General features: G+C 36.5%; 1 protein-coding gene across 2 annotated transcripts in view; it reads left to right on the plus strand.

The window, feature by feature from the left end:
- The window catches only part of LOC109070898 (cellular tumor antigen p53-like), an 82,362-nt gene that overhangs the window by 21,176 nt on the left and 33,212 nt on the right, over window positions 1-27,974 (plus strand). For both annotated transcript variants that reach the window (XM_042760852.1, XM_042760853.1), the window contains exon 5: window positions 13,028-13,214. In XM_042760852.1, coding sequence (XP_042616786.1) covers window positions 13,028-13,214 — 187 coding nt within the window. The remainder of the gene's footprint in view (window positions 1-13,027; window positions 13,215-27,974) is intronic.

The raw sequence follows: 27,974 nt of genomic DNA on the forward strand, positions 1-27,974 counted from the left end.
CACTCATTTATGACACTTTATTCGCCAGGAAGAACAGCTCGTTCCACGCATCATACGTCATTACGCTTGTTCTACATCACTGCGAATGCGCAGTACTTTCCAGTTTTGTTTTTCAATCTGATCAAGTGTTTACATGTCCTCTCGCTCGGATTACAAAAGGAATAAACCACCTCTTACAATCCGATCGAACTTTTAATCAGATCTGGCCAATTCAATCCAATTGACCTGTTTACATGTGACTTTTTTTATTCTGATTGTGCTTCTAGTCCTATTATGATCAGATTAGTAGGGTCTATGTAAATGCAGCTAGTGGTTACTGTGGAAACTGCTCTATTTCTGCTGTTTCATAAGTGCCACCTGCTGTCAGACAGTGGAGTTACATTTTCATTTCAATATCGATTTCATGTAAATCTTAACCTGTAGATGGAAAATAAGCTAATGTGCATTCTAAAAATCTCAACACTAAAATGCCTATAATTTATGATTTTAATCCTTTTCTTAAAATGCGTTAAAGACTGAAATGTGAAGTTTATCATTTCATAATTTGTTTACTTGCAATACATTGCATTATTTTTATTTTATTTTATCTTTTGTCAAATCTAATAGATAACATGTTATGTTGTAAGTCACCAAACCAAGATTTTTTGATTGTTTAAAATCCGGCCATTTTTTATATTAATATTTTAATGTTTAAAGTGCGTAGTGCTGCTTATTTTATTTGTTTGTTGGTTTTCAACATTAAACATCAACTTTATTATTTTTCCTTAAATTATGCTGTTAATAATAATTTCCTGAAAATATTATGTTATTTGCGTTGTCTTAATTTGGATAATCCATTGCATATTAAAATGGTACTGAAACTATTACCCTACACTAAGTTTTGAACCCCCCCCCCCAATCTGTCAGACCAGAATTGCGCTCCTGAATGACTGACTGTGTTTGTGACTTCAAAATAAGCATGTGCATGTTCATTGCAGAATGCGATTTATCATTCACAATCTCTCAACTGCTTGTAAATCTGTAAAAAAGTAGCTGAAGACAAAACCCTGCATATGTGTCCAATACTCGCAACCCACCTCCGCCCCCAGAAAAAAATGTTTTTTTTTTTTTTTTTCACTTTTTTTACTTTAACCCCATTTTCTATACATACAGTATATAAATAACTTCAAGACAAGCTGCAATACCAAATTATTAAACAGAGCAAAACACAAATTGAAAAAGTAAATAAAAACATTCTGATTTGTCGAATGTGGTGATCTGTAGGCAGCTCGACATCAACAGTGAACAGTTCCTCTGACAAGAGTGTTGGTGCCCCTATGTATAAACACCCATATGTATACCCACTGACCATCACAAACTCCTATAAAAACACACTTCTTCAGCAAGTGTCCATTATAAAACACTTGCCAGACATGCGACCATACTGAAGTGTGCTTGTGCAAAAAGCTATCGGAGAGCGCACAGACACGGTCTGTTTGTTTGCACACTAATAATAATGCACATGTCTCATAATGTACAACTCCTGTATGTCACTTTTATTCTCGCTGTTGCCGCCGCCTCCATGTTGTGGAGATGCTGTGTTTAGTTGTGAAAGTGAAACTACTTTGTTTGGCCTTCAAAAGAGAATACAACTATAAATCAGTGGTTAAGTTGTATTTACAACACTGTTCCAGAACAGTTCAGATGTGTGCAGCACATTTTACGGAGGACGAGGACTATTTCCTGGAAGAGTAGCCTACAATGCCAGTGTCTGTTTCTATAAAGTGGGGCAATTCCAACTTTGCAAGGACAGTTTGGCTCTTCTGACTCACAGCCTGTAAGTATGTTTACATATTTAAAGAATTTGCCACTGATGATTCAATCGTGAGTTTTGAGCAGTGTAGAGTAGTGCTTGTTGTTTGTCATTTCTCCGGTCACAAATGCAGATATGGTTTTGTTTACTCGGCACGATACGCAACACAATGCATAAAAAGACAGTATAAGTCAATATAATTAGTAATTATGTGCCCACTGGATGTTTGTAATTGGGTTTTATTGGTTTTGTCTCATCGCGCCAGGTACTCAGCATCGCAGTATGTTAACCCTCTGGGGCCGACTAACGCAAATATGCGCTTTGAGGCATCTTCTCCTGATAACACCAAAAATAAGAAGAAAAAGAAGAAACGGAGCAATTCCAAGAGGGTCCTCACACCATCGGTGCTTGAGCCCTAAAAACACAATCAGGATTTTTGAAATCACTTCTACCACTGGACCATGGATTAACTTGATAAACCAAACTTCCCTTTTCCATTGCGTGTTTGGGCATGACAGACTCCCTCTTCATTCAAATAACAGTGTCATCAAGCAGATAATTATTAGGGCCTGAGCACCAGTGGTGCGAGGACCCTCTCGGAATTGCTCCGTTTATTATTATTCTTCTGCTTCTGCTTCTGCTTCTTCTTCTTCTTCTCCGGTATGAATCGCATTTTGAGGGCCTAAACATGCTCTAAAACTCACGAAACTTTGCACACGCATCAGAACTGGCGAAAATGTAAATCTGATATAGGTTTCAGAAGTGGGTGTGGCAAAATGGCTTGATAGCACCACCTGTTCAATTTCAACATAGTGCGCCTTGAATGCATGCATGAAAAGCAATGTCCGATCTGCCCCAAACTTCACACAATTGACAAGAGTCCTGGCCTGAACACATCAACATGCCCGTATTTGGTTATAGTCATAGCTCCACCTGCTGGCAACAGGAAGTGTCATGTGTAACATTATGGACTGCTTGCAAAATAATAAAAAGCATCAACAAGTGTTAAATAGGCCGCGGGGTGAACTGCAAGTCAGTCGCGTGTTAAATTCATTTGTGAAACTACCGCCAAGTGGCGCAAAGGGACGGATTGCGAACTGAATGTAATTGTAAAATGAGATAAAAGGAGGAAGTAAAACAATAACATTATGAAATAACATTGTAACATCTTTAAAAACCATTAAAAATGTACAGTGAGTTAATTTCAAAATGTAGGATAGTCTTAGGCTACAGTCTACTCATCAAAAATTAAAAGAAAGACCTTTACAGGAAGGAGCTTATGCATGCTATTGTTATTAAACAGTCATTAAATATAAGGCCTTTATATACGGATAAAAAGCTAAATGTTTTCATTTCGGTTTATTCTTGGTTTAAAAAAAATCCTTCAGGTTCCATTTGCAGATCGAAATGAGAACGGTCCAGCATTTAGCAATAATTATTATTAATTCTGTTATTATTCTTGATTTTTCAAACTGCTAACACTTTTTACTGAAACATGCGTGAACTACAAAGCCTATTTTACCTAATGAATAATAGTTAAGCTTGAAATGGGCAACATCACGAATATGGAAACGTTTGGATTTCTCCCGAATGAGAGCCCAACCTTACCTTATGGTTTGCTTTATATTATTGTTTATTTATTTTTTTGTTTGTTTATAGCTAAGCCTATATTATAATATACTGCAATTTTATTTATCCATTAGAATTATATATTTTTAATTCTTGTTCTGTTCTGATAAATTTGTTAAATTTAAAGGATTTGTTGTAAAGTGAAGAAAACTAAAAATATCCTGTTGGCACATTATAACATTATTAGGCCAGCCGTTATTATTTCTGAATGTAATAAAATGAAACTTATACATGACTTATATATTTTTTTCCTCTCACAAACGTAATTAATTTTTTAGCCTGTTTTAAAAAATAAATAAATAAATAAATAAAAAACATGCAGCAAACGAAAATAGGCGATTAATCGGTTAAAATTTGTTACTGTGGGTTAACAGTAATTATAATTATTATATACATAGGAACAGAGTCTGGGCCTAATCTAGGCTATCGAGTTTTTTTTATTTTTTTTTTATTTTCATTGCATCTGAAAATGACTGTGCAGCACATTCACTTCGCACGCTCAACCTGCCTCGCGCGTTGCTCAGCTGTGGACGATTTCAAAATGTTTGATATAAAGGTTGATGTCCCATTTTTATACAGGAATTGTTCATTTAAAAAAAAAAAATCGAATTATATTGTTAGTTCTAATTATATTGTTTACACAAGTTCGTTTAGGCTATTTAACATGCACTGTGACATTTTACCCTTTTTAACTTATAAACTCCTTTTAAAGATTTTAAAGTCAGTTTAATAGTATTGAAGTTCAAGTTTAAAAAAAGGGTTTAATTGCTTAAATTATTTCTATGAATTAATAGTATGTTATCAGGTTAATTCTTGTAGAAAATAAGTGTTTATTCTTTAAGAAAATAAGGGAAAAAATAAGGGACGATCCAAATATTATTCATATTTGTTTTGCTTCACCTATTAATGTAGGCTACAATTATTCTAAAAAAAAAAAAATAAATAAAATAAAAAAAAAATAATGTCATTAAAAGTGCCATCGGCCTGAGTAAATTTGACCATTATAGAATTGTGACTTTAAAGGTTAGTGATTTAGGAGGTGAAAATACTGTGAAATTACAAATGGCATGGGATTTTATACAATAACAACTGAAGGTCTATGAAACGTTGGCCAATAAAGCATTTTTTTTAAACAATGGCACTTGAATAAACAAAAAACATACTTTTCAATGAAAGAACACTGAGAGAGTGTAGGTTGCTTCTAGTGTTTGGATTTGTACTTCAATATAATGAATAGCCAACACTGTTTTTTTATTATTTCTCTCTCTCTCTCTCTCTCTCTCTCTCTCTCTCTCTATTTAACTCTCTATATAACAGCATTAACTTACAATGAAATACATCTTCCTTCAGGTAGACTGAATGTTTTTCTGTCTTGCTAAATGTTGGGCTCATGATCAGTAAGTTGTATTCACTCAAATTGATTTAGTTAAATCAAAACTTGCGGACTTTGAAGCTGGGTGCAGTTAGCGCGAGTCGGACTCGCTGTGAAGTGGGAGCGGCTGATGTAGGACTCCGCTTGGTCTTAAAGCCTTCCGCAAACGCTACGTTCACAAATAACAATGATTTTCGTAAAATAATGATTAATTATCAATTGATAATTTGTTATTATTATGGTCTTGTGAATACAATAATATTGGCTGCGGGAAAATAATGAATAAAAAGAGTAGGGCTGCTGTGAATGCAGGCATGTTTCTGCCCAGTAACATGACAACACACCGTTCCTCACAGCCAAAAAACAGACCGAATTCAGTCCAGCTGGAGGGGGTTGGGGGTTTTGGGGTAGTTCTGTATAGCTTGTGGGGGTTGATATAAATGCGTAAATCTCTTGGTCTTTCATATGGACAGTGTCTTATGAGGGTATCAAACTTGCAGAACAGGTTTAGATAGGACGATTGCCTCGTCATTTTGGTTTTAGGGCAAATTTGAAGAAAGGTTTTGAGCCACTTCAAATGTTGACTACTAGCGCAATATAGTTTATTGTTATTATAACCTAATTTCAGAGGTAGTTACCTTAACTCAAAAAAAAAAAAAAAATTAAATTCGCAAACTGTTGCGTTAATTTTATTTAATTTCGTCTTAACATTTTTTAGACTATGAAATATAAATTCGTACATAATGTAGCCTTTTCATAATCAATATATTGAACCATTTCTTTGTTTTTCTAAATCCCAAACAGAGTCCAGACATCAGTATGATCCGTCTATGATGTTTTATAGGCTTTTTTTAGATTTGGGAATACACATGCGTATACAGACATGACAAAAAACATTTTGGAGTTTTTGGAAACTATTATTATTATTATTATTATTATTATTATTATTATTATTATTATTATTGTAGCCTATTTACAATGCACAAACCAGAAGCAACAATATCTGTAGAGAAGGGCTGGCCATTCTCAAAACATAAAATTTTTGTTTTTGTGTTTCAGAGGAAAAATCAGTGTTAAAGCTTCTGTCCATTACGGACCGTTCTGAAAGAAGAATTTATGCAAACGCGTATAAAATGCTTTAAAAACTTTAACAGAGATTAATAGATCTGCCTCCCACGTAAGATTTTTCTAGTTACTAGTCGTTCATTTGTCATTATTCAAATAATCAGAGGTTTATATGAAATTAACATCTATAATCCATAATAAACCTTAATATATTCCACGCTCAAGCACATGCATTAAGTTTGCCACAAAGCACAGGCAGAAGTAAAAATTGTAAAAATAATTGTAAAAAAGGAGACATTTTAATTATTTATTAATAAACAAATGTTTTCTTGTCGGCTACAAGATGAAACAAACAATCCTCTCCACACAAACAAACACTCCTTTAAAGAGAACCTTCAACCCTACAACCTTCACAGATTACATAATGCTTTCGTTTTGAATTGATTCGTTTAAAAGGCATTTCAAGCTTTCTGTAGATATATTTCTCATGTATGTGAGACACCACAATTTTCAGTTATTTCATTACCAGGAAAAAAATTCAAGTGATCTAGAGGGCGCCTCCCTGTCCTGCATGCATTAATAATTTTCATACAAACACTTGAATATGAATAATAATTCACATTTTGCGTATGCATTACTACGTAAATTATTTTTTACATGCAATTATCCAAAATAAAACCAAACAAGATTTGTAAAGAAGATAAAACAAATAAGAATAAATGCTGCGCTTGCACTCGACATCACTCGCGCCGCGCAAATCTTGCACGCAGACATTTTACACACCTGTATTTAAGTGCGGCTGCAATTTTATTTTTTTACTTAAATTATATGAAAGCAAGTAAAGAAGGCTTCCTTTAAAATCACTGAAGTTGTCTATTAAAGCTCCAGTACGTGACTTTTGTAATTGACCACAAGAGGGCGCATTTCCAACAATAACAAAGGCGAAGCTTGATGACGCTATGAAGCAGGTGACGATGGGAGATGTCGTTTTTAATGCGTTTTCACCATAGCAATGTATCTAAATTGGATAAACAAATCATGATCACAGATGAGGTAATTTATTCGTTTTTGTATTACCTGTATATATGATCGTATTATTTTATGTCATCATAATTAATGAACTGCAAGGAACGTGAAATGTTATACTATATTATCCCGTTACAACTTACAGCTATTTGTTAAATCATTTGTTGGGTTAATGTTGTGCAGTGTTACGTGTTTATGGTTAATGCCGTGTTGTTTAACGTGCTCAAACCAATCGTTCTAAAAGTAAATTTGAACTAACATTTGCAAGTAATGACTAAATATATTTTTAACAACACATATCCGATTGTATTTAATTGTACTGCCATAATCTCGGTCACCACACGTGATAAAAATCCTTACCTTAGTACAAAGAGCAATATAACTTACGTTTTACTGGCACTTCAATACTCGCCAAAGAGTTATCGTGATCCATAACAACGACAACCAAACCATACGCGCGGCTATAACATAACCACCGCATTTGACCATGTGATATTCCGGTGTGGTGGAACATACACCGAAAAAAAAAGTATAGAGCGGACATTGCGTCACTGAGAGGCAACATATTTTTTCCGGGACGGCCAGTTATTTAAAATCGGAATTTCTCTGAAATAAAAAATCTTTGGAGACTTTTGAGATATTGTAAGTACACAACTGGAGGAAATATATCGCACTGTGCAAGTTATTTTCGGAAATTTTATTACAAAATTCCTACATATTGGAGCTTTAATGAAGCTCTTTTTTTTTTTTTTTTTTTTTTTTTTTTTTCATCCATTAGCACTTTTGGTGATTATAATGAGAGAACTTGAGTTTAATCGTTAGGACGTTTTATTAATCAGTCCATTCTTTAGAATTTCAATGATTTAGCTACATCGTGCAGGTTTAATTTATTCGTTTCTTGTTTTAATTAGGCCTAAATAATGGGAACGAAATTATACAGTGCCTCACGTTTACTAAAATAAAGAAAATAATTTTATAAAAAACGCAACAATTTCTTAATCAGTCTACAGACAAATATATTTTTCCCAATAAGTTGTCTGTCAAAATAAAGGACAGGTAAACGAATAACAAAATGCATGTTGTTTTTATTATAGGATTTTTAAAACATAAATTAAAATATAGGCCTAATATATGAGAATATTGTGATTTTGCATATTAATCCATGTAGCCTAGCTTACTAAAATAGGCTACCACTTTTAATGCTCCGATGCAAAGTAAACCACAATTTCTTTTGAATAATATAACACATAATTCATATTATATAAATAATACTGCACACAACTATTAAATGTGTCAAATCTAAAATATGGTGTAATACTGTGTAGTTTAGAGAAAATATAAGCACAGGCTCAGGCACAGGCTTGACATTTATCCTGCTTGAATTCGTTCTAAGAAATGCACATAACTTCATAAGTGCCAAACTTTCATGTGTGAATATTAAATATTTTAACTACAGTGTTCTTTAATTTTCCCTGACTGCAGCCATCAAATATAACACTTCGGTGAGGCAAAACTGACGTCTATTTGCAAAAATGTGCTTTGATGCGCTTGTTTGAAAACTTGTGATTAAAGCGCCACTCAGCGGTCAAAAGCTGCAAATGCACTTTACAGACGCCGCGGCGGCGGTAGAAGCAACGTTTTGGATGGCCACCTACTGTATTAATGCAGTGTTGCAGAACATAACTGTAACTCGTGCATACAATGTCTAATCTGCCTCAAACTTTACAAGTTTGATTAGAGTCCTGGCCTGAAGATATCTACATGCTCATATTTGGTTACAGTTATAGCGCCACCTACTGGCAATAGGAAGTGACACGTTTTACACTTATGCACTATTAGCAACACAGTAAAATATGCCATTGTGTGTTAATCATGCTAGAAATATTCTCAAACATGCTAGTAACACTTACTATGTGCTAAAGCAGAGCTTCCCAAACTGTTCCATTCCACGACCCACCTAGACAAGTATAATCCATTTCACGACCCACCAAAATATTTGAGATAAAAAAAATTGACATTACTTTAAGCCTAATCTTACTTAAAAGTTTGATATGACAGAAATTAAGTATTTAAGAAAAATAACCATTTTATTTTAGTGTACAAATAATTACGTATTAATTTCTTTGTTTACAGATGTTAAAATATGAAACGTCCATAAAAACGTGAAACAGGCTCACTCCAGTGAACTGTAATCTGCGTGTTGTTAAACTCATCGCGGGGTTCAGAGCAGAAAATGCATTCATGGTCCTTCCGTGTTTGTGTGTGTAAGGGAGAGCGGCGCACAATCCAACACTTTTTTTAGGAAAGCATAAGAAGTAAAGCAGAACTAACTAAAACAGTTTGGAGATTTAAATAATTGTGAAGTATGTAAAAATAATAAACAGATTTTAAATAAACACAAAAAAAATGAGATGTCATTTACTTCAGTCAGAAATTTACTTTTGCAATGGTTAAATAAATGTTCAGCAATATCTTCAAAAGATTTTTGAACTTTGGCACATTTTTTTCTCTATATAGAGATGATATGTCAAGGAAATATTGCGAAATTTTGTAAATTTTATGTGGAAATGTTTAAATCTTGTAGTGTTACAGTTAACCCTGCGTTTATGCCCTGATCACCCCGTACATGTGAAATGCTTTTTACAGACCGTTTCCCGAACGAAAACAGTGCAGTTCAAACAAACGATAGAAATGAATGAACATAGCCTACCTGAAACCATTTCCGTAACATTTGAATTTTCTGGTGTATGCAATCTCATGCAGAATACAGCGCATTGAAGTGAGCAAGTTTTTTCTCATTAATAATGCGGACCGATTGAACCTTTTAATAATGACGTTGCTCTGAGACCCTCAGTGTTATTACAACTCATGCTCCAGCCAGTGCTTCAAAACACGCAACGCATGTTTTAAATCGCGGACTTAATTGCAATTCGAAAATCACACTAAGGATATCGCAATTTGTAATTAATGTTGGTAGGCTATATCGTGCAACCCTAGACTGAAACTGTGTGAGTGTGTGTGTCATTTAAACGCAAACTTAGCTGCAGCCAAGTGACTGTGGGACCCACCTTGCTCCATTCTGCGACCCACAGTTTGAAAACCCCTGTGCTAAAGGATGCTATTAATACTATGAAACAGGATGTTGATGTAACTCAGGCAAGCAATGTCCGATCTGCCCTGAACTTCACACATTTTATAAGAGTCCTGGCCTGAAGACATATACATGCTCATATTTGGTTATAGTTATAGCGCCACCTACTGGCAACAGGAAGTGACATCTTTTACACTGGTATGGTCTATTAGCAACACAATAAAATATGCCATTGTGTGCTAAACATGCTAGAAATATTCTCAAACATGCTAGCAACACTTACTAAGTGCTAAAGCATGCTATTAATACCATCAAACAGGAAGTTGTTGTAACTCATGCATACAATGCCCAATCTACCCCAAGCTTAACACATTTTATAAGAGTCCTGGCCTGAACACATCAACATGCCCGTATTCGGTTAGTCATAGCACCACCTGCTGGCAACACTTATGCACTATTTTCAACAGTAAAATATGCCATTGGTGTGCTAATCATGCTAGAAATATTCTCAAACATGCTAGCAACATTTACTATGTGCTAAAGGTTTCACTGAAGCGTGCAGCTTGAATACGCCCACACAACAGAAGACAACACAGCGAGACTGTTCAAGTTTTTTTATTTTACTGTTTGCTTCGCGATGAGAGGAATAAGAAATAGTTCACCCCAAAAAGATGTGATGTGGATTACGTCAGGATTTGAGATTTGGATTTCCTCAGAAAAAAAAAGAATGAAGTGCTTCATTCAGCAGAGATCATAAACATGAGTAAGCCTCTTTTTATTTATTTATATACTTGTATTAGGTTTCACATAATGTGTAAACATTTTACTAGTTAGACTTTTTCCAAACTATAATTCCTGACTAATTATAATCAAGTGAAACAGTATGAAGTTTCAATAACATATACACTACTATACCGCCATTCAAAAAGCTTGATGTAAATAATATAAATGTAACAAATAAATGTAAATGTAACAGATGTAACAAACAATGCTGTTCTTTCAATTTATCCCCCCCAAAAAACCTGAAAAAATATTCTCAGCTCTTTTCAACATTAATAATAATAATAACAATAAATGTTTTTTTTTTTTTTTTTTTTTTTTTTGTAGAAAAATCAGATTTGTTAAAAGTATTTTCTGAAGGATTGTGTGACTGGAGTAATGATGCTAAAAATTCAGCTTTGAAAGTCAGCTTTGATTGTTTTCCTCATAAAACTGTTTATCTGCACTCGCAAGTGAATATTAAATTATGTTGTGGGATAATTAAATATATTCTAAATAAACTACAAACATAAAATTAATATACATTTTATTTTTTCCTTACATTCTTTCTTGTAACTCTTCCCTCTCAGTCACACAGCTGACTGAATGGCTCATTATGCAGCTCATTAATGCAGGCCTTTGTCGTCTCAGGTGTAAATCACAATGATATTCATGATACACGTTTTGACGCCTACTCGCATATGACTTTTACCAACAAAAAAGTGTCTTAGAAAATTTAAATCAATATATTGTTTTCTGTAAGTGAGTAAACAAGATGGTTTTTACATTAATTAGAAAAAAAACACTACTCAAAAATCCCCAGACCCAAAAATCCCTATGCCCAATGTTCTGTATGTGTTTTATTGCAGTTTTTATTTTCACTAACCACTCACAAAAATCACAATCATCTAAAAAACACAATCATGTACATACATGCTGTTTACATATTATTATTATTATTATAGCCCAGTTTGTGCTGATTACAGTAATATTGGACTTTAGCCATTAGATGTTTATAAGAAACTGAAAAAAGCACAAATGTCAGGGCATGACAAAACTTCTCCAGGCCCCAAAAATACCCTTAGACCTCAGAGGGTTAAGGCCAATATTTCAGTTATAATCATATACCGCCATCTGCTGGCGACAGGAAATTACTTGTTTTAAATAAACTTAAACATGCAATATCTGGTCTGCCCGAAACTTTGCATGTTTGGTGAAAGTCCTGGCCTGAAGACATTTACATGCCGATATTCAGATATAATCATAGCGCCACCTGTTGGCAGCAGGAAATGTGGCACAAATATTTACCATTTTAAAAGCATATGGTCCAACGTTCACTGATCTCCTATGGCCACCAGTTTTTAGGTTTTAAATTCTGTTTTCTTGGGAAGAAAGACTTGTCTTTGCGAGGCTTGTTCATTAGCCACAGTGGAGCAATTAAGGTCTGATGTCTGACCCACTTAAAGTGCAGTAAACAATAAAACAATTGTTGTACAAATAAGTCTGTTTATTAGTACATTAATAAATGTAAAATAATTTGAATACAAGCACACACACAGCAGCACAGTGAACTGTTTTGCACACCTAAATAGGCTAAATGGAGATTGCTGACCTCGCCTCACACACTCAAGTTCATGCCAGCTCTTACATCAAAAATAAGAAAAATTATTAGTTTCCATGGATCTAGTCTTTGCATCTGTTTGTTTGATGTTTGAATCAGTTCTCCTCTGTTGGAATAGAATTGGCTAGATGGCTGTGGTCCAAGTAGAAATGCAGTCCTGAAACTGCAGGAACACAGTGTTGGGGTTGTTTTTATTTAGACCAATGTAAAAATCAATGAATGTTAAATAAAAATGCAAAAACGATAAGATAATGCATTATAAAAATCTAAACAGTAAAATTTATCTGTTATTTAATTAATATAAAAAAAGCAATTAACTTTTATTTAATTAATATAATAATTTATTGATGATAATGATTTAAATGAATATGATTAATACTTTTGACATATTAAAAATGGTTTAAAGGCTGAAATGTGAAGTGTATCATTTTATAAAACGTTATGTTTTTGTGATAAACTTTAAATCATGCTTTTAATAGTCATTTTACAGTTTAGTATGTTACTATAGACATTGCCATATGGTATTAATTTTACTTGTGCAGGTCTTAAAAAAGGTCTTAAGTCTTAAATTTGAGCTTAAAAATCTTGCAGAAACCATGCAATAGATAAAATGTATATTGGCAAAAATGTGAGATTCATCCTGCTGGAACCCTCTGTCTGTTATTCCCACAGTATTCTCAGATGCTGAATAAGCTGTATTGTCAGCTAGCAAAAACGTGTCCTGTGGATATACTGGTGGGCAGAGAGCCACCTAAGGGTGCCATTCTAAGAGCCACAGCGATTTATAAGAAATCAGAGCACGTTTCTGAGGTGGTAATCCGCTGTCCACACCACCAGAGCATCGCTGAGAACAACGAAGGTTTGTGTGCTTTAAATTCCTATTAACCCTTTGGCGCATATAATCACACCAGTGTGATCACTCTGGGCTGGTCCCTGAAGCATACGATCACACTAGTGTGATTAGAACATTCAGCTCATCATGTGATCAAATGCTTAATTCAAGTCTGCTTTAGCGCTTTTCTTGACGCTGAGCCAGAAACGGACACGCTCAGCACTTTGCATATATCACAACTCGTCAGTGTTTTCAACTAGGGATGTCAAATTTCGATTATTTCCATGATCGATCGTCGTTTAAATTAACGATCAATCAATCGATTAATCGTTAACCATAATGCTGCAAAATGCTCTATTGCAGGCACGCAGTCACCGGCATGACAGGATGTGCAAAAGCCACACACACACACAAAATGCTTTCTCACTTGAATTAAATGGGTTTTAGTATGAATAAAATGCTAGTAGCAGGATTCTAAAATTAATAGATGTGATTATGATCATTTCATAAAATGAAGAGAGCACGCCATACGTTTGAGGTCACTTTAGTTTGTTGACTTTCCGCACGGAGACCGCTGAACACGCCTCTTTAATTGGTTTTGTGGTGCTCGTTGTTGTATTTTAAAACACAATTGCAATGTTTTCAACTGACATTGTTTAAAAATGAAATTATCCCAAACGTAACTGTGGCGCGCGTGTGACTGCGCTGCACATTAAGTGAACTACATTGGCGCTGCTGCAAAACACTGTTGCTCACATTAATTTGATCCTGCTGGATTCTGTTCTAGAAAATGTTTTTTATTTTTGCATTCCGGTAGGCCTATTTGTTTCTAAACATTGGGCATACAGTGCATTAGATCGTGACCTGCGTGTGTGCATACGAGGACTATCGAGCGCGGCTTTGGCTAAATTTATTTGGAGGTTATTCGTCATGTCTCATTCGGCACAAATCCAAATGTTTCCATATTCGCAATGTATTTGAATGCTATTATTTATAATGTAAACTAGGCTTGTACTTTACACGCATTCGCATATAGACGGAAAAGATCATCCTCTTCATATGAGCAAAAACGTCCTTGGCATAACAGCAGAGTGAACCGGTATAAGGTCTATTTAAACTGACCAGTGTAACCTTTTATATGTTTGGATGACTATTTTATTTTGATAATGATCAGACTGCGATGTAAGTTTGAATCGCTAGAATATACGTGTGCTGCCAGGCTCCGGCACGATCGAAACAGCTGAGACATAAAAAAAAAAAAAAAAAAAAAAAAACTTTTCCGCACAAGTGTTTACTTTTATTTGTGCGCACACGCAATAAAAACAAAAGATTTGTGCTCTTGTAAAATAAAGCAAACAAACAGAATGTGTTGTCATCCTTTTTTTTTCCCGTGAACTTATGGAGCGTCGCCACACTTGAATATATTTCGCATATTTAAAAAAACAATTATGAAAACAAATTGTTATTTTTATGTTGGGCCTATTACTTAAATAGGCTATACATTTTCCTTAAAGCATCCCGTTTTGTCCCAGGGCTTGAGAACCTGTGCCCTAGTTAGGTCCATGCAGAAACTTGTGAACGATGCTCGGCGTCACCGTTTAGTGACATCACTGAATGCTCTGGGAAACCGTATTGTCAGTGTCGGTCACAGTGCCTATTAATTGCTGTTTTGAATCCAGCAATTATTTATTTACAAATTATAAGCACTGATTATGACAAGTGTGGTATAAAAGCTTTGTTTATTAGAGGAATAATAGGATAATGTTAGATGCCTCTGGATGCCGTTCGAGCCCATAGCCTTTATTTACGTGGCTTTGTTCTGGTTTGCCGGTTGGTCACGAATTTCCACAAATTCAATTACATATTACATAATATAGGCATCATTTCTTTTCCTAAATCTTCATAGTCTAACCCTCTAATTTCGCAGATTTATTTTATTATATTTCACTTTTAATCACTGTTTTCGCATCTCTTACTGTGGTAAACATGGGAAGGGAAATTAAAGATTTCATGAATTAAGAATTAGTTCGATTTATTAACTTGTTCCCTTATTTCAGTTAAATCATGGGTTATTTAGGGAACAAAATTAATGAAACATGGACAATTGCCACAAATTAATAAGTTGTAGGAACGAATAGACCTTTCCTGTCCTGTGTCCCGCAGCCCCGCAAAGCGCACGATATGAAACAGTTATCTGATGAAATGACTTAGTTACTACATTTCTCTTCTTGCTTTTCATGTTGAAGAACTTTTGTTGTTTCTATTTTAATGTACTTTAAAGTTTAAATCACATTAAAAGCTTAATTTGTACATTGTGAATGGATGATGATGCTTTTATATACCGTCACCGTCACTCACAGCCGCTCGCACGTGTTTTGCGCATGAGCTGCACGCAGCCCAACATTGAATCGGTTAACCGACCATCGACAGCCTTAATCGATTGCATCTCTTATCGACAATTAATCGATCATCGATTAATCGTTGACATCCCTGTTTTCAACCATATAATGCTTATTTTAAGTTTCAGACATTTAAATACTCAAGTATTAATGCAAAAATATACATTAATTGTTTGTAAAATACACACTGATGTATAGGGAAGCGGCAATAACAATCCTTGCAAATATAATTTGATGACATGTTTTGCTGATATCGTAGACACATAGTGTAGGTAACAAAGTTAACCCTGTTCAACAGAAACCTACTTTAATGTCTTTCGGGAGGAGAGGATGAATTTATATGTTGTTAATCACACAGCTTGGATTCAGTGTGAACTAACATGGCAGCGCCCATCACCCTTTATAGATCCACTAGCATGGCCATTATAAAGGTGCTAAACCACCACCATTTACTTGCACATATTTGAGAATCAGAATATCAAATATTTCATAATATAATTGACACATCTGTGAATATTTAGAAAAAAAAAGGAAAAATTAAATAAAAATGCAATGCAACACTTTTGTTTTTGTGCCCATTTTTCATAAGCTGAACTCAAAGATCTAAGACTTCTTCTATGTACACAAAAAGCCTATTTCTCTCAAATATTGTTTAAAAAAAATCTTTCTAAATCTGTGTAAGTGAGCACTTCTCCTTTGCCGAGATAATGCATCACAGGTGTGGCATATCAAGATGCTGATTAGACAGCATGATTATTGCACAGGTGTGCCTTAGGCTGGCCACAATAAAAGGCCACTCTAAAATGTGCAGTTTTATCACATAGCACGATGCCACAGATATCGCAAGATTTGAGAGAGCGTGCAGTTGGCATGCTGACTGCAGGAATGTCCACCAGAGCTGTTGCCTGTGAATTGAATGTTAATTTCTCTACCATAAGCCGTCTCCAAAGGGGTTTCTGAGAATTTGGCAGTACATCCAACCGGCCTCACAACCATGTGTTACCACACCAGCCCAGGACCTCCACATCCAGCATCTTCACCTCCAAGATCGTCTGAGACCAGCCACCCGGACAGCTGCTGAAACAATCGGTTTGCATAACCAAAGAATTTCTGCAGAAACTGCCTTAGGGAAGTTCATCTGCATGCTCGTCGTCCTCATTAGGGTCTTGACCTGACTGCAGTTCGTCGTTGTAACCAACTTGGGTGGGCAAATGCTCACATTTGATGGCGTCTGGTACTTTGGAGAGGTGTTCTCTTCACTGTACAGGGCAGATGGCAGACAGCGTATATGGCATTGTGTGGGTGAGCAGTTTGCTGATGTCAACGTTGTGAATCGAGTTGCCCGCGGTGGGGTTATGCATTTTGCGTAGCAGCTACGCATTTTGACCACAAAGTACACTGGTACGATTTGTCACTCTAAACTACACAAATATCTAGTGACGCCCCTGTCCACGCGCAGTATTCAAAGCAAGCAACAGAAAAAGATGAAGAGTTCAACCAATCAGTGTTTTTTTGTTTGTTTTGCATTTAAATAATTTCTGTGTTTAATTTCTCTCCTAGTAGCCTATAGTTTCAGTTCAAAGCGGCTTGCGCTCGCCGCATCAGATGCTCGAACAGAAATGCTGCGTGTGAGACTGACAGAGACGCGCTGTTTAATGTGTTTGAGATGTGCTGTTTTCCTTAATGCATAACTTACATTTCACCAGTATATTCTCCATCTGTAAATGTTTAAAAAGCCATGGAAATATTTCTATTTTGCTGTCAGAAGTGCATGAGCTTTTGCTTTAGCGATTCTCCGCTAAACTCCACAGACTTCATTTAGAACGAGCGCCGCCACGTGCATATGCGCCGAACAGACAGCGCGCAATGAAATGGGAGCGCAGTAACTGACTAAAATCTACATTTTGCTGAAATATTTGTAGTTGGACAATAAATGTGACATGTAGAATGTTAAACCTACAAGTGTATTTGTATGATGGCACTAACTGTAAAGTGTAATGGGGTAATCAAAATAACCTTCTTACTCAATTAGTCTGTGCTTTTTATTATTTTCATTTTTAGTTTAGTAACTTTAACTTCTGCTTTAAAAATATTATTTTCGTTTTTAGATTGCAGTGTTACAATGTAATTTGATACAAATCAGCCAAAAAATACAGAGATATGAATTTTTGCTCATATCGCCCAGCCCTATGCAGAAGTGTGCTGGAGTTTTAATCAAAGTTTACTGGAGTTTTTTTTTTTTTTTTTTTTGAAATAGCATTTTAAAAAAAAACATATAGCAGAAATTAACTAAACAGTTAAGGTAAACAGTAAAAAAAAAAAAAAAAAAAAAAACTGTAAACGATAAACTGTTTACCCCCACTCCACCACAACAACCCCCCCACCCCCCGGCCCGCCACGCTGACGGTACTCAAAAATATTTTCCAAGGTTGGCAGGTCTGGGTTATGGTATGGGCAGGCGTTATGGACAACGAACATAGGTGCATTTTATCGATGGCATTTTGAATGCAGAGATACCATGACGAGATCCTGAGGCCCATTGTTGTGCCATTCATCCACGACCATCAACTCATGTTGCAGCATGATAATGCACAGCCCCATGTCGCAAGGATCTGTACACAATTCCTGGAAGCTGAAACATCCTAGTTCTCGCATGGCCAGCATACTCACCGGACATGTCACCCATTGAGCATGTTTGGGATGCTCTGGATCGTCGTATACGACAGCATGTTCCAGTTCCCGCCAATATCCAGCAACTTCGCACAGCCCTTGAAGAGGAGTGGACCAACATTCCACAGACCACAATCAACAACCTGGTCAACTCTATGCGAAGGAGATGTGTTGCACTGTGTGAGGCAAATGGTGGTCACACCAGATACTGACTGGTTTTCGGACCCCCGGACCCCCCAATACAGTAAAACTGTACATTTTAGAGTGGCTATTTATTGTGGCCAGCCTAAGGCACACCTGTGCAATAATCATGCTATCTAATCAGCATCTTGATATGCCACACCTGAGGTGGATGGATTACTTCAGCAAAGGAGAAGTGCTCACTAACACAGATTTAGACAGATTTGTGAATAATATTTGAGAGAGGCCTTTTGTGTACATGGAAAAAGTCTTAGATCTTGGAGTTCAGCTCATGAAAAATGGGGGCAAAAACAAAAGTGTTGCATTTATAATTTTGTTCAGTGAACTGATGTTTTAATCATGTTACTTGTCTGGCGTTAATGAAGCGTTAATCTCAAGCCCTGGAGTCTATGTACCTCGGCCCAATTTAAACCCTATATATACATATATACACACATATACAGTCATGGCCGAAAGTTTGCTGCTTGAGGTAATGTGGTGTTCATTCACATTGTTTCTAGATGATTGTGTAGAGTGATCAGATGCATCTTAAATAATTGCTAAAAGCTTCATTGGCCAAAAAAATTACTTAAAAAAAATTAAAAAAAAAAAAAAACCTTTTTGCTTACACAAAATTACCAGCTAACATTAATTCACTAATCATATCAGCAGCACACGTGAAAGTGTGAAAAAGTACTAGGAAGATGAAATCACTATCATACAAATTAAATTGTAAGAGCAGACTGATTGCTATAAAAGGAGAGAAGCGCTTCCAATAATTTTGTTCTTGTTAGCAATGGTTACCTCCAAAGAAACACGTGCAGCCATCATCGCTTTGCATCAAAATGGACTTATATGCAAGGAAATTGCTACAAAGAATATTGCACATGGAAGAATCATGTGACCCTTCGACGGCGATGCATGCCTAGTCCTTCGCTTTGCTCACTTTGTCAAATATTCTGTAATCCTGATAGTAAATTCCGAACCACTCTGTCTAACTCATCATGAGTACTTCAACGGTCAAGGACAATTGGAAAAGAGAGATTGATCAATCACCAATAAAGAAAAGATTCGAAGATTCCTCTATCTCCTGAGAGGACCTTGAGAGCGCCATTGCTAACGGTATCAAGCTAGCACTCAAAGAACAACAGAGTACTTTGGATTTGGTTGTGGCTTCAGCTCAATCCTAAAGAAGATGACGGCACTGGGTCTGCAGACTTTTCTCATGTATCCGGCGGCAATTACATTACGGCACAATGGTGAGCAGATGATGTTTGACTCTTTCTGGAAAGTGGAGGATTTTATCAGCTCACTGCCACAGAAGAAATATATGCTGCAGCTCTACAAAGCAAAGGGAAGGCAATGGATACCGTCTCCATCTCCTCTGCCCAGTGAGGGGAACTTGGTGGTGGTGATCTTAATTGCCCAGGGTGGACATGGACACTTAAGTTTCTGCTGTGATCTTGTACTCTTTATCCTGCACACTTGTCTAGTGACTGGTAAGCTTTAAAATCTTTTCTAAGGGCTAATGGAGAGAAGGTTTCATTACTAGTTCTTGACACTGTGGGGCTTTCAGGGACATGTTTTGCATTGGAGTGGACTGGTCACATGTCAAAACATTTTTCTGTTTCTTAGACCTATATTCTTGGTAATGTGCGGTCTTGTTTTGGTTCCTGTTCAAAGTTGTTCGTCATTGACATTTTTTTTTTTTTTCTACAACAGACATAAATATCTTTTATATTTTATTTTGAAAAGGATTACTCATTCAGGTGGTCTTCAATAAATAGAAAAAATCATCATATTACGAATATCATTTGCAGGATGGAATTGCTTTTGTTTTTCTCCATTTACTAGATACAATTTTGGGATTACGAATATACAGTGCATGTTCTAAATATTCTATCATTGTATGTAAATGGCCTAAATTCTGTTATCAAACAAACCCTTATATTAGAATATTTACACTGTAAATCAATTTCCTGTGCACTGATACAAGAGACGCATCTAAAACAATCTGATGTGGCATGTTTCCAGAACAAGTATTATAAATTGGTAGCCTTCTCCTGCGCTCTTAATAAAACTAAGGGTGTGTGTATCTTAGTTAACAGGAAGTTACAGCTAACAGTTGAACATACCGGAAGTGATGTTGAGGGTAGATTTGTTTATATCTGTTGCAAAATACATAATGACAGGATAGCATTGGTTTCTGTTTATGGTCTGAATGAGGCAGGCAGTTCATTTTTTACAAATATTTCCAATACATTGCTTGAGCAGATTGATTGCCCGTTAGTGGGGGGGGGGTGATTTTAATGTTGTCGTAAATCCTGTTTTGGATAAATCTCACTTTGATACAACAGCCAATGCATCTTCTAAGTTACTTAATTTATAATTGAACTCAATATAATCGATCTTTGGAGAATTCAGAATACCACCTCTAAGGACTTTACTTTTATTTCTAACAGGCATAAGACTTTCTCTAGGATAGATTACATATTTCTCAGTCCATCTGTAATTTCGTTTAATTCCTCCATCTAGGGCTGCACAATTAATCGCATGCATTTGTCATGCGTGTCTCATCAGTAAAGCCGGTTCCGTGATTAGCGGTAAATATCCGTCACCTGTTTTCAAATGCACCGGGAGTTCATACACAGAGCCGTAGTTCACTGACAAGCTACGCAATATCGTGTTCATAATCGAATGCGATTAATCTCAATTATGAACAGAATATTGCGTAGCTTGTAAGTGAACTACGGCTCTGTGTATTAACTGCCGCTCCCGTTTGAAAACAGGTGACAGACATTTACCGCTAATCACGGAACCGGCTTTACTGATGAGACACGCATGACAAATGCATGCGATAAATATCGCATACCAATCACCATCTCTATATTACCAATCTTATTGTCTGATCATTCTGCTGTGTTGTCAAGTCAAGTCATCTTTATATATACAGGTCCTTCTCAAAAAATTAGCATATTGTGAAAAAGTTCATTATTTTCCATAATGTAATGATAAAAATTAAACTTTCATATATTTTAGATTCATTGCACACCAACTGAAATATTTCAGGTCTTTTATTGTTTTAATACTGATGATTTTGGCATACAGCTCTTGAAAACCCAAAAATTCCTATCTCAAAAAATTAACATATTTCATCCGACCAAATAAAGAAAAGTGTTTTTAATACAAAAAAAGTCAACCTTTAAATAATTATGTTCAGTTATGCACTCAATACTTGGTCGGGAATCCTTTTGCAGAAATGACTGCTTCAATGCGGCGTGGCATGGAGGCAATCAGCCTGTGGCACTGCTGAGGTGTTATGGAGGCCCAGGATGCTTCGATAGCGGCCTTAAGCTCATCCAGAGTGTTGGGTCTTGCGTCTCTCAACTTTCTCTTCACAATATCCCACAGATTCTCTATGGGGTTCAGGTCAGGAGAGTTGGCAGGCCAATTGAGCACAGTAATACCATGGTCAGTAAACCATTTACCAGTGGTTTTGGCACTGTGAACAGGTGCCAGGTCATGCTGAAAAACGAAATCTTCATCTCCATAAAGCTTTTCAGCAGATGGAAGCATGAAGTGCTCCAAAATCTCCTGATAGCTAGCTGCATTGACCCTTCTCTTTGATAAAACACAGTGGACCAACACCAGCAGCTGACATGGCACCCCAGACCATCACTGACTGTGGGTACTTGACACTGGACTTCAGGCATTTTGGCATTTCCTTCTCCCCAGTCTTCCTCCAGACTCTGGCACCTTGATTTCCGAATGACATGCAAAATTTGCTTTCATCCGAAAAAAGTACTTTGGACCACTGAGCAACAGTCCAGTGCTGCTTCTCTGTAGCCCATTTCCTGCACACGCCTGTGCACGGTGGCTCTGGATGTTTCTACTCCAGACTCAGTCCACTGCTTCCGCAGGTCCCCCAAGGTCTGGAATCGGTCCTTCTCCACAATCTTCCTCAGGGTCCGGTCACCTCTTCTCGTTGTGCAGCGTTTTTTTTTGCCACACTTTTTCCTTCCCACAGACTTCCCACTGAGGTGCCTTGATACAGCACTCTGGGAACAGCCTATTCGTTCAGAAATTTCTTTCTGTGTCTTACCCTCTCGCTTGAGGGTGTCAATGATGGCCTTCTGGACAGCAGGCCAGTCGGCAGTCTTACCCATGATTGCGGTTTTGAGTAATGAACCAGGCTGGGAGTTTTTAAAAGCCTCAGGAATCTTTTGCAGGTGTTTTAGAGTTAATTAGTTGATTCAGATGATTAGGTTAATAGCTCGTTTAGAGAACCTTTTCATGATATGCTAATTTTCTGAGATAGGAATTTTGGGTTTTCATGAGCTGTATGCCAAAATCATCAGTATTAAAACAATAAAAGACCTGAAATATTTTAGTTGGTGTGCAATGAATCTAAAATATATGAAAGTTTAATTTTTATCATTACATTATGGAAAATAATGAACTTTTTCACAATATGCTAATTTTTTGAGAAGGACCTGTATAGCGCTTTAAACAAAAAAGATTGCGTCAAAGCAACTGAACAACATTAATTAGGAAAACAGTGTGTCAATAATGCAAAATGACAGTTAAAGGCAGTTCATCATTGAATTCAGTGATGTCATCATGCAGCTCAGTTCAGTTTAAAATGTTATCTGTGCAATAATTTGCAATCAAGTCAACGATATCGCTGTAAATGAAGTGTCCCCAACTAAGCAAGCCAGAGGCGACAGCGGCAAGGAACCAAAACTCCATCAGTGACAGAATGGAGAAAAAAACATTGGGAGAAACCAGGCTCAGTTGGGGGGCCAGTTCTCCTCTGACCAGACGAAACCAGCAGTTCAATTCCAGGCTGCAGCAAAGTCAGATTGTGCAGAAGACTCATCTGTTTCCTGTGGTCTTGTCCCGGTGGTCGTCTGAGACAAGGTCTTTACAGGGGATCTGTCTCTGGGGCTCTAGTCCTGGTCTCCGCTGTCTTTCAGGGCTGTAGAGGTCCTTTCTAGGTGCTAATCCACCATCTGGGCTGGATACATACTGGATCCGGGTGACTGCAGTGACCCTCTGACTTGGATACAGACTGGATCTGGTGGCTACGGTGACCTCGGAATAAGAGAGAAACAGACTAATATGAGCGTAGATGCCATTCTTCTAACAATGTAGCAAGTACATCGGGTGTTATGGGAAGTGTTCCCGGTTCCGGTTTACCTAATTAATGCAGCCTAAAAATCCTTTAACGGATTTGGATATTAGAAGTGTATTAGTATGTTATGTGTAAACCAGGTTAAAGAGATGGGTCTTTAGTCTAGATTTAAACTGCAAGAGTGTGTCTGCCTCCCAAACAATGTAAGGTAGGTTATTCCAGAGTTTGGGCGCTAAATAGGAGAAGGATCTGCCGCCCGCAGTTGACTTTGATATTCTAGGTATTATCAAATTGCCAGAGTTTTGAGAACGGAGCGGACGTGGAGGACTATAATGTAACAAGAGCTCATTCAAATACTGAGGTGCTTAACCATTCAGGGCTTTATAAGTAATAAGCAAGATTTTAAAATCTATACAATGTTTGATAAGGAGCCAGTGCAGTGTTGACAGGACCGGGCTAATATGATCATACTTCCTGGTTCTAGTAAGAACTCTAGCTGCTGCATTTTGGACTAACTGGAGTTTGTTTACTAAGCGTGCAGAACAACCACCCAATAGAGCATTACAATAGTCTAACCTTGAGGTCATAAACGCATGGATTAACATTTCTGCATTTGACATTGAGAGCATAGGCCGTAATTTAGATATATTGTTGAGATGGAAAAATGCAGTTTTACAAATGCTAGAAACGTGGCTTTCTAAGGAAAGGTTGCTATCAAAGTGTTGTGTAAAATTCATCTTTCCAATATTAAAGCCAAAGCCCCTTAATGGTGCTTTAAATATATCATTATTAAGCAATCAGACTTTCATCAATTCGCTAAAAGAACATATAAAGGAATTTCTTTAAATTAATACGAAATGTGATGTGGATCCTCTCATATTGTGGGAAACGACTAAGTGTGCAATACGAGGATTCTGTATAGCTTTTTCTTCCACTTTTGCAAAAGTGAAAAAACAAAATCCAACAAATACAAAAAATAAAAAAAAAAAATTACAAAAACTACAAAAAAAACACTTTCCTTAACAACGGGCCACACAGTTGTCCTCCTTGAAAGAAGAATATGATTTACTTTCACATTCAAAGGCGGAGTTTATTTTGCATAGGACTAGGCAAAAATATTTCGAATCTGAGAGATTTTTATGTAAATTTGTATAAAGCTGAAACAGATTCTGAGGAATCAGTTTGTAAACAGTATTTAGTTAAATTAGAATTGCCTTAGATCTCTCAAATCAGTAAAGAATCTTTGGAGGCCCCATTAAGTTTGGAGGAGCTCCATAAATCACTAAAGTCTACAAAAATGCAAATCGCCTAGTCTAGACGGTTTTCACCCTGTATTATATTTAGAAATCTGGGAGTTGGTAGGGACACTCATGCTTAACTCATTTAATTTTGCAATTGAGCATGGTATATTTCATAGAGATCAAAACACATCGCTGATATCATTACTACTTAAGGGAAAGATCCGTTACAGCTACAGATCGATATCACTTATCCCAGGTGATCTAAAAGTTTACACTAAAGGTCTTGCCTTTCGCATGGAGAAGGTAATTCATGGTTTGATCAAGGAGGATCAAACTGGTTTTATGCAGGGGCGCCACGTATCTGAATATATATGTGTTGACTTTTCCATATACTTGAATAAAAAGACTTTCATCACACCACAAACGCTATAAAGCCCCACTTGATGCAGAAAAAGCCTTTGACAGGCTAGAGTGGAACTATATGTGGGCAGTTCTGCAATGTTTTGGCTTCGGTGAACATTTCATTTCTATGATTAAGACTTTATACCACTCACCTGCGGCATCAGTCTTGACTGGCAATTTTATTTCTCCCCATTCCTTCTATAATGGGGAACGAGGCAGGGATGTCCAGTTTCCCCTTTATTATTTTGTTTATCTCTTGAACCACTAGCACAAGCCACCAGGAAGTCTGAAGTAGCAACGATTAAGATCCATGATCACAATCATATTATTTCACTGTATGCAGATGACATTATTATGTATTTAGATCACTTTGAAATTTTTAGTTTCTGATATAATTAAGGAATTTGATAATTTTAGTGGTTTTTAGGATACAAGATTGATTGGACCAAATCTGCTTTAATGCCACATAACAATGTTAAGTTTAATTCTTCTATTCCCCCATTTATTCCTATTAAGGATTCTTTCACCTATTTGGGCATTAACATATATAAAAACATACATAAGATTGCCAGAGACAATTTTAATAATATTCTAGTTAAGATCAAAAGTGATATTCAAAGATTGAATAATCTTAGTTTCTCTTCAAGGTAAAATCTCCACAGTTAAAATAAATGTATTACCTCGGCTTAACTTTCTTTTCTACTATGCTGCCACTCTCTCCCCCTCCAGTTTACTTTAAGGAGATAAACTGTATATTTTTCCATATTATATATGGAATGGTAAGCACCCCAAAATCAAACTTACCACGTTACAGCATCCTATACGCGCAGGAGGACTGGCTGTACCAATTTTTATTTGTATTATTGGTTGTTCTAACTAAAGGCTCTTCATAATTGGGTTGACCCTCAATCTAAAGTGTCATTGAGAGTGATTGAAGCCGACAAGGTTAAATCAAATAGACTTCAAGATATTTTATTTGCTAGCACAGGGGAAAAAGGCGATAATTACAAATTCGGCCCAGTTATAGCTAATTCTATTAGAACCTGGAAAACAGTTGACCGTCTGATAGGAGATTTTGTAACAGTGCACCATTATGGCACATTCTCAATTTTTTTGTGGAAATTTTCCATTTGTCCAACCATCTTGGTTTTCTTTAGGGCATAAACACGTGCAGTGATTTATATGATGACCAAGGCCTTTGTTCGTTTCAGGCATTAAGAATTAAGTTTTGTTTACCAGCATCATCATATTTAGTGTTTTTTCAGTTATGTTCTGCTCTCAAAGCATATGGAGTTCCTTGGACATCACTTATTTACTCTCACCCTATGTGAGATTGGATTGCACCATCTTCTGGTCGATCATCTGTTTCCTTAAAGGGGTGCTATTACCCTTTTACACTTTTCCATCTTTAGTTAATCTGTAATGTTGCTGTTTGAGCATAAAAAAAGATCTGCAAAGTTACGAAGCTCAAAGTTCGATTCAAAAGGAAATATTTTATTTAACAGAAATCACTTTTCAAAAACTACAATGAATGACTCGTTTGGAATACAACACATATTTTCCGGGATTTGTGAGATCACAAAGATTGACGAATGGGATGGGACCTGGTTGTGTGGCACTAGAGAAGGCAACGAGTGTTATCACTATGTCGGAGACACGCTAGCTTTCCCAAGGCAGACAAGCTTAGAGTGATTACAATCATACGGGTTTAAATCGCGCTCAAATTGATTTGATTTTGACACAATATTTACACTGTAGCTCACAGCAGGCAGCTGTGGTAAGGGGCATGACATTTCCCGACCAGGCACTGAGTGCTGCCAATCACAACACACACTGGCCCAGCTAACCAATCACAGCACATTTCGTATTTCAGAAGACAGGCTTTCATTTGATACAGGAACTATTTGAGCCGTTCATTCCAGACTGGGGAGAGAGGTGTTGTAATAATGTAAAATATGTGGTGGAAAATGTGTTTTTTCGAACAACCTAGTATGAGAGCCTATTCTAGTACACCCCCAAAACAAAATCAAGACCTTGTAAAACAGCATAATAAACCCTTTAATCTATAGGAAAATTGTTCACATTACAAAACCTCTTTCTATCAAATTTGTTTGGAATCGAGAACTATCTGACCTTAATTTGTCAAATGGGAGGGGGTGTGGTCTAACCTCAGTTTAACCTCTAGAAACTTGGCTCATCATCTTATACATTTCAAAGTTATCCATAGAGCATATATAACTCCTTACAAAAGATTCAAAATGAAACTACAACCAAATTACAACTGCAATATCTGTAATACTGTGTCATCAGGTATGTCATATGTTTTGGGAATGTCCTATTGTCAGTAATCTGTGGACACATGTAAATTTTGTTTTATCCTCTTTACTACAAATTGATTTCACCGTTAAGCCAACTTTTTCTTCTTGATGATTCTGGCTTCTGAATCAGAATCAGAAAGAGCTTTATTGCCAAGTATGCTTACGCATACAAGGAATTTGTTTTAGTGACATAAGCTTCCAGTACACAGAGACAACAACAACAAAAAACAAATTGCAAATAAATAAATTGTACGAACAGTTGTGCTATAGATGACAATGGATTAGAATAGAGTAAGATGCAGAGATGCACTTGGATGGAGGGGTAACAAATAAATATAAGAATATTGCACATTTGTGCATAAGTGGGGAACATTTAACTGTTCATGAGGTAGATTGCCTGGGGGAAGAAACTGTTCTTGTGCCTGACTGTCCTGGTATTAGCA

This window comes from Cyprinus carpio, chromosome A7 (assembly GCF_018340385.1).
Source record: "Cyprinus carpio isolate SPL01 chromosome A7, ASM1834038v1, whole genome shotgun sequence".
Taxonomy (NCBI): domain Eukaryota; kingdom Metazoa; phylum Chordata; class Actinopteri; order Cypriniformes; family Cyprinidae; genus Cyprinus; species Cyprinus carpio.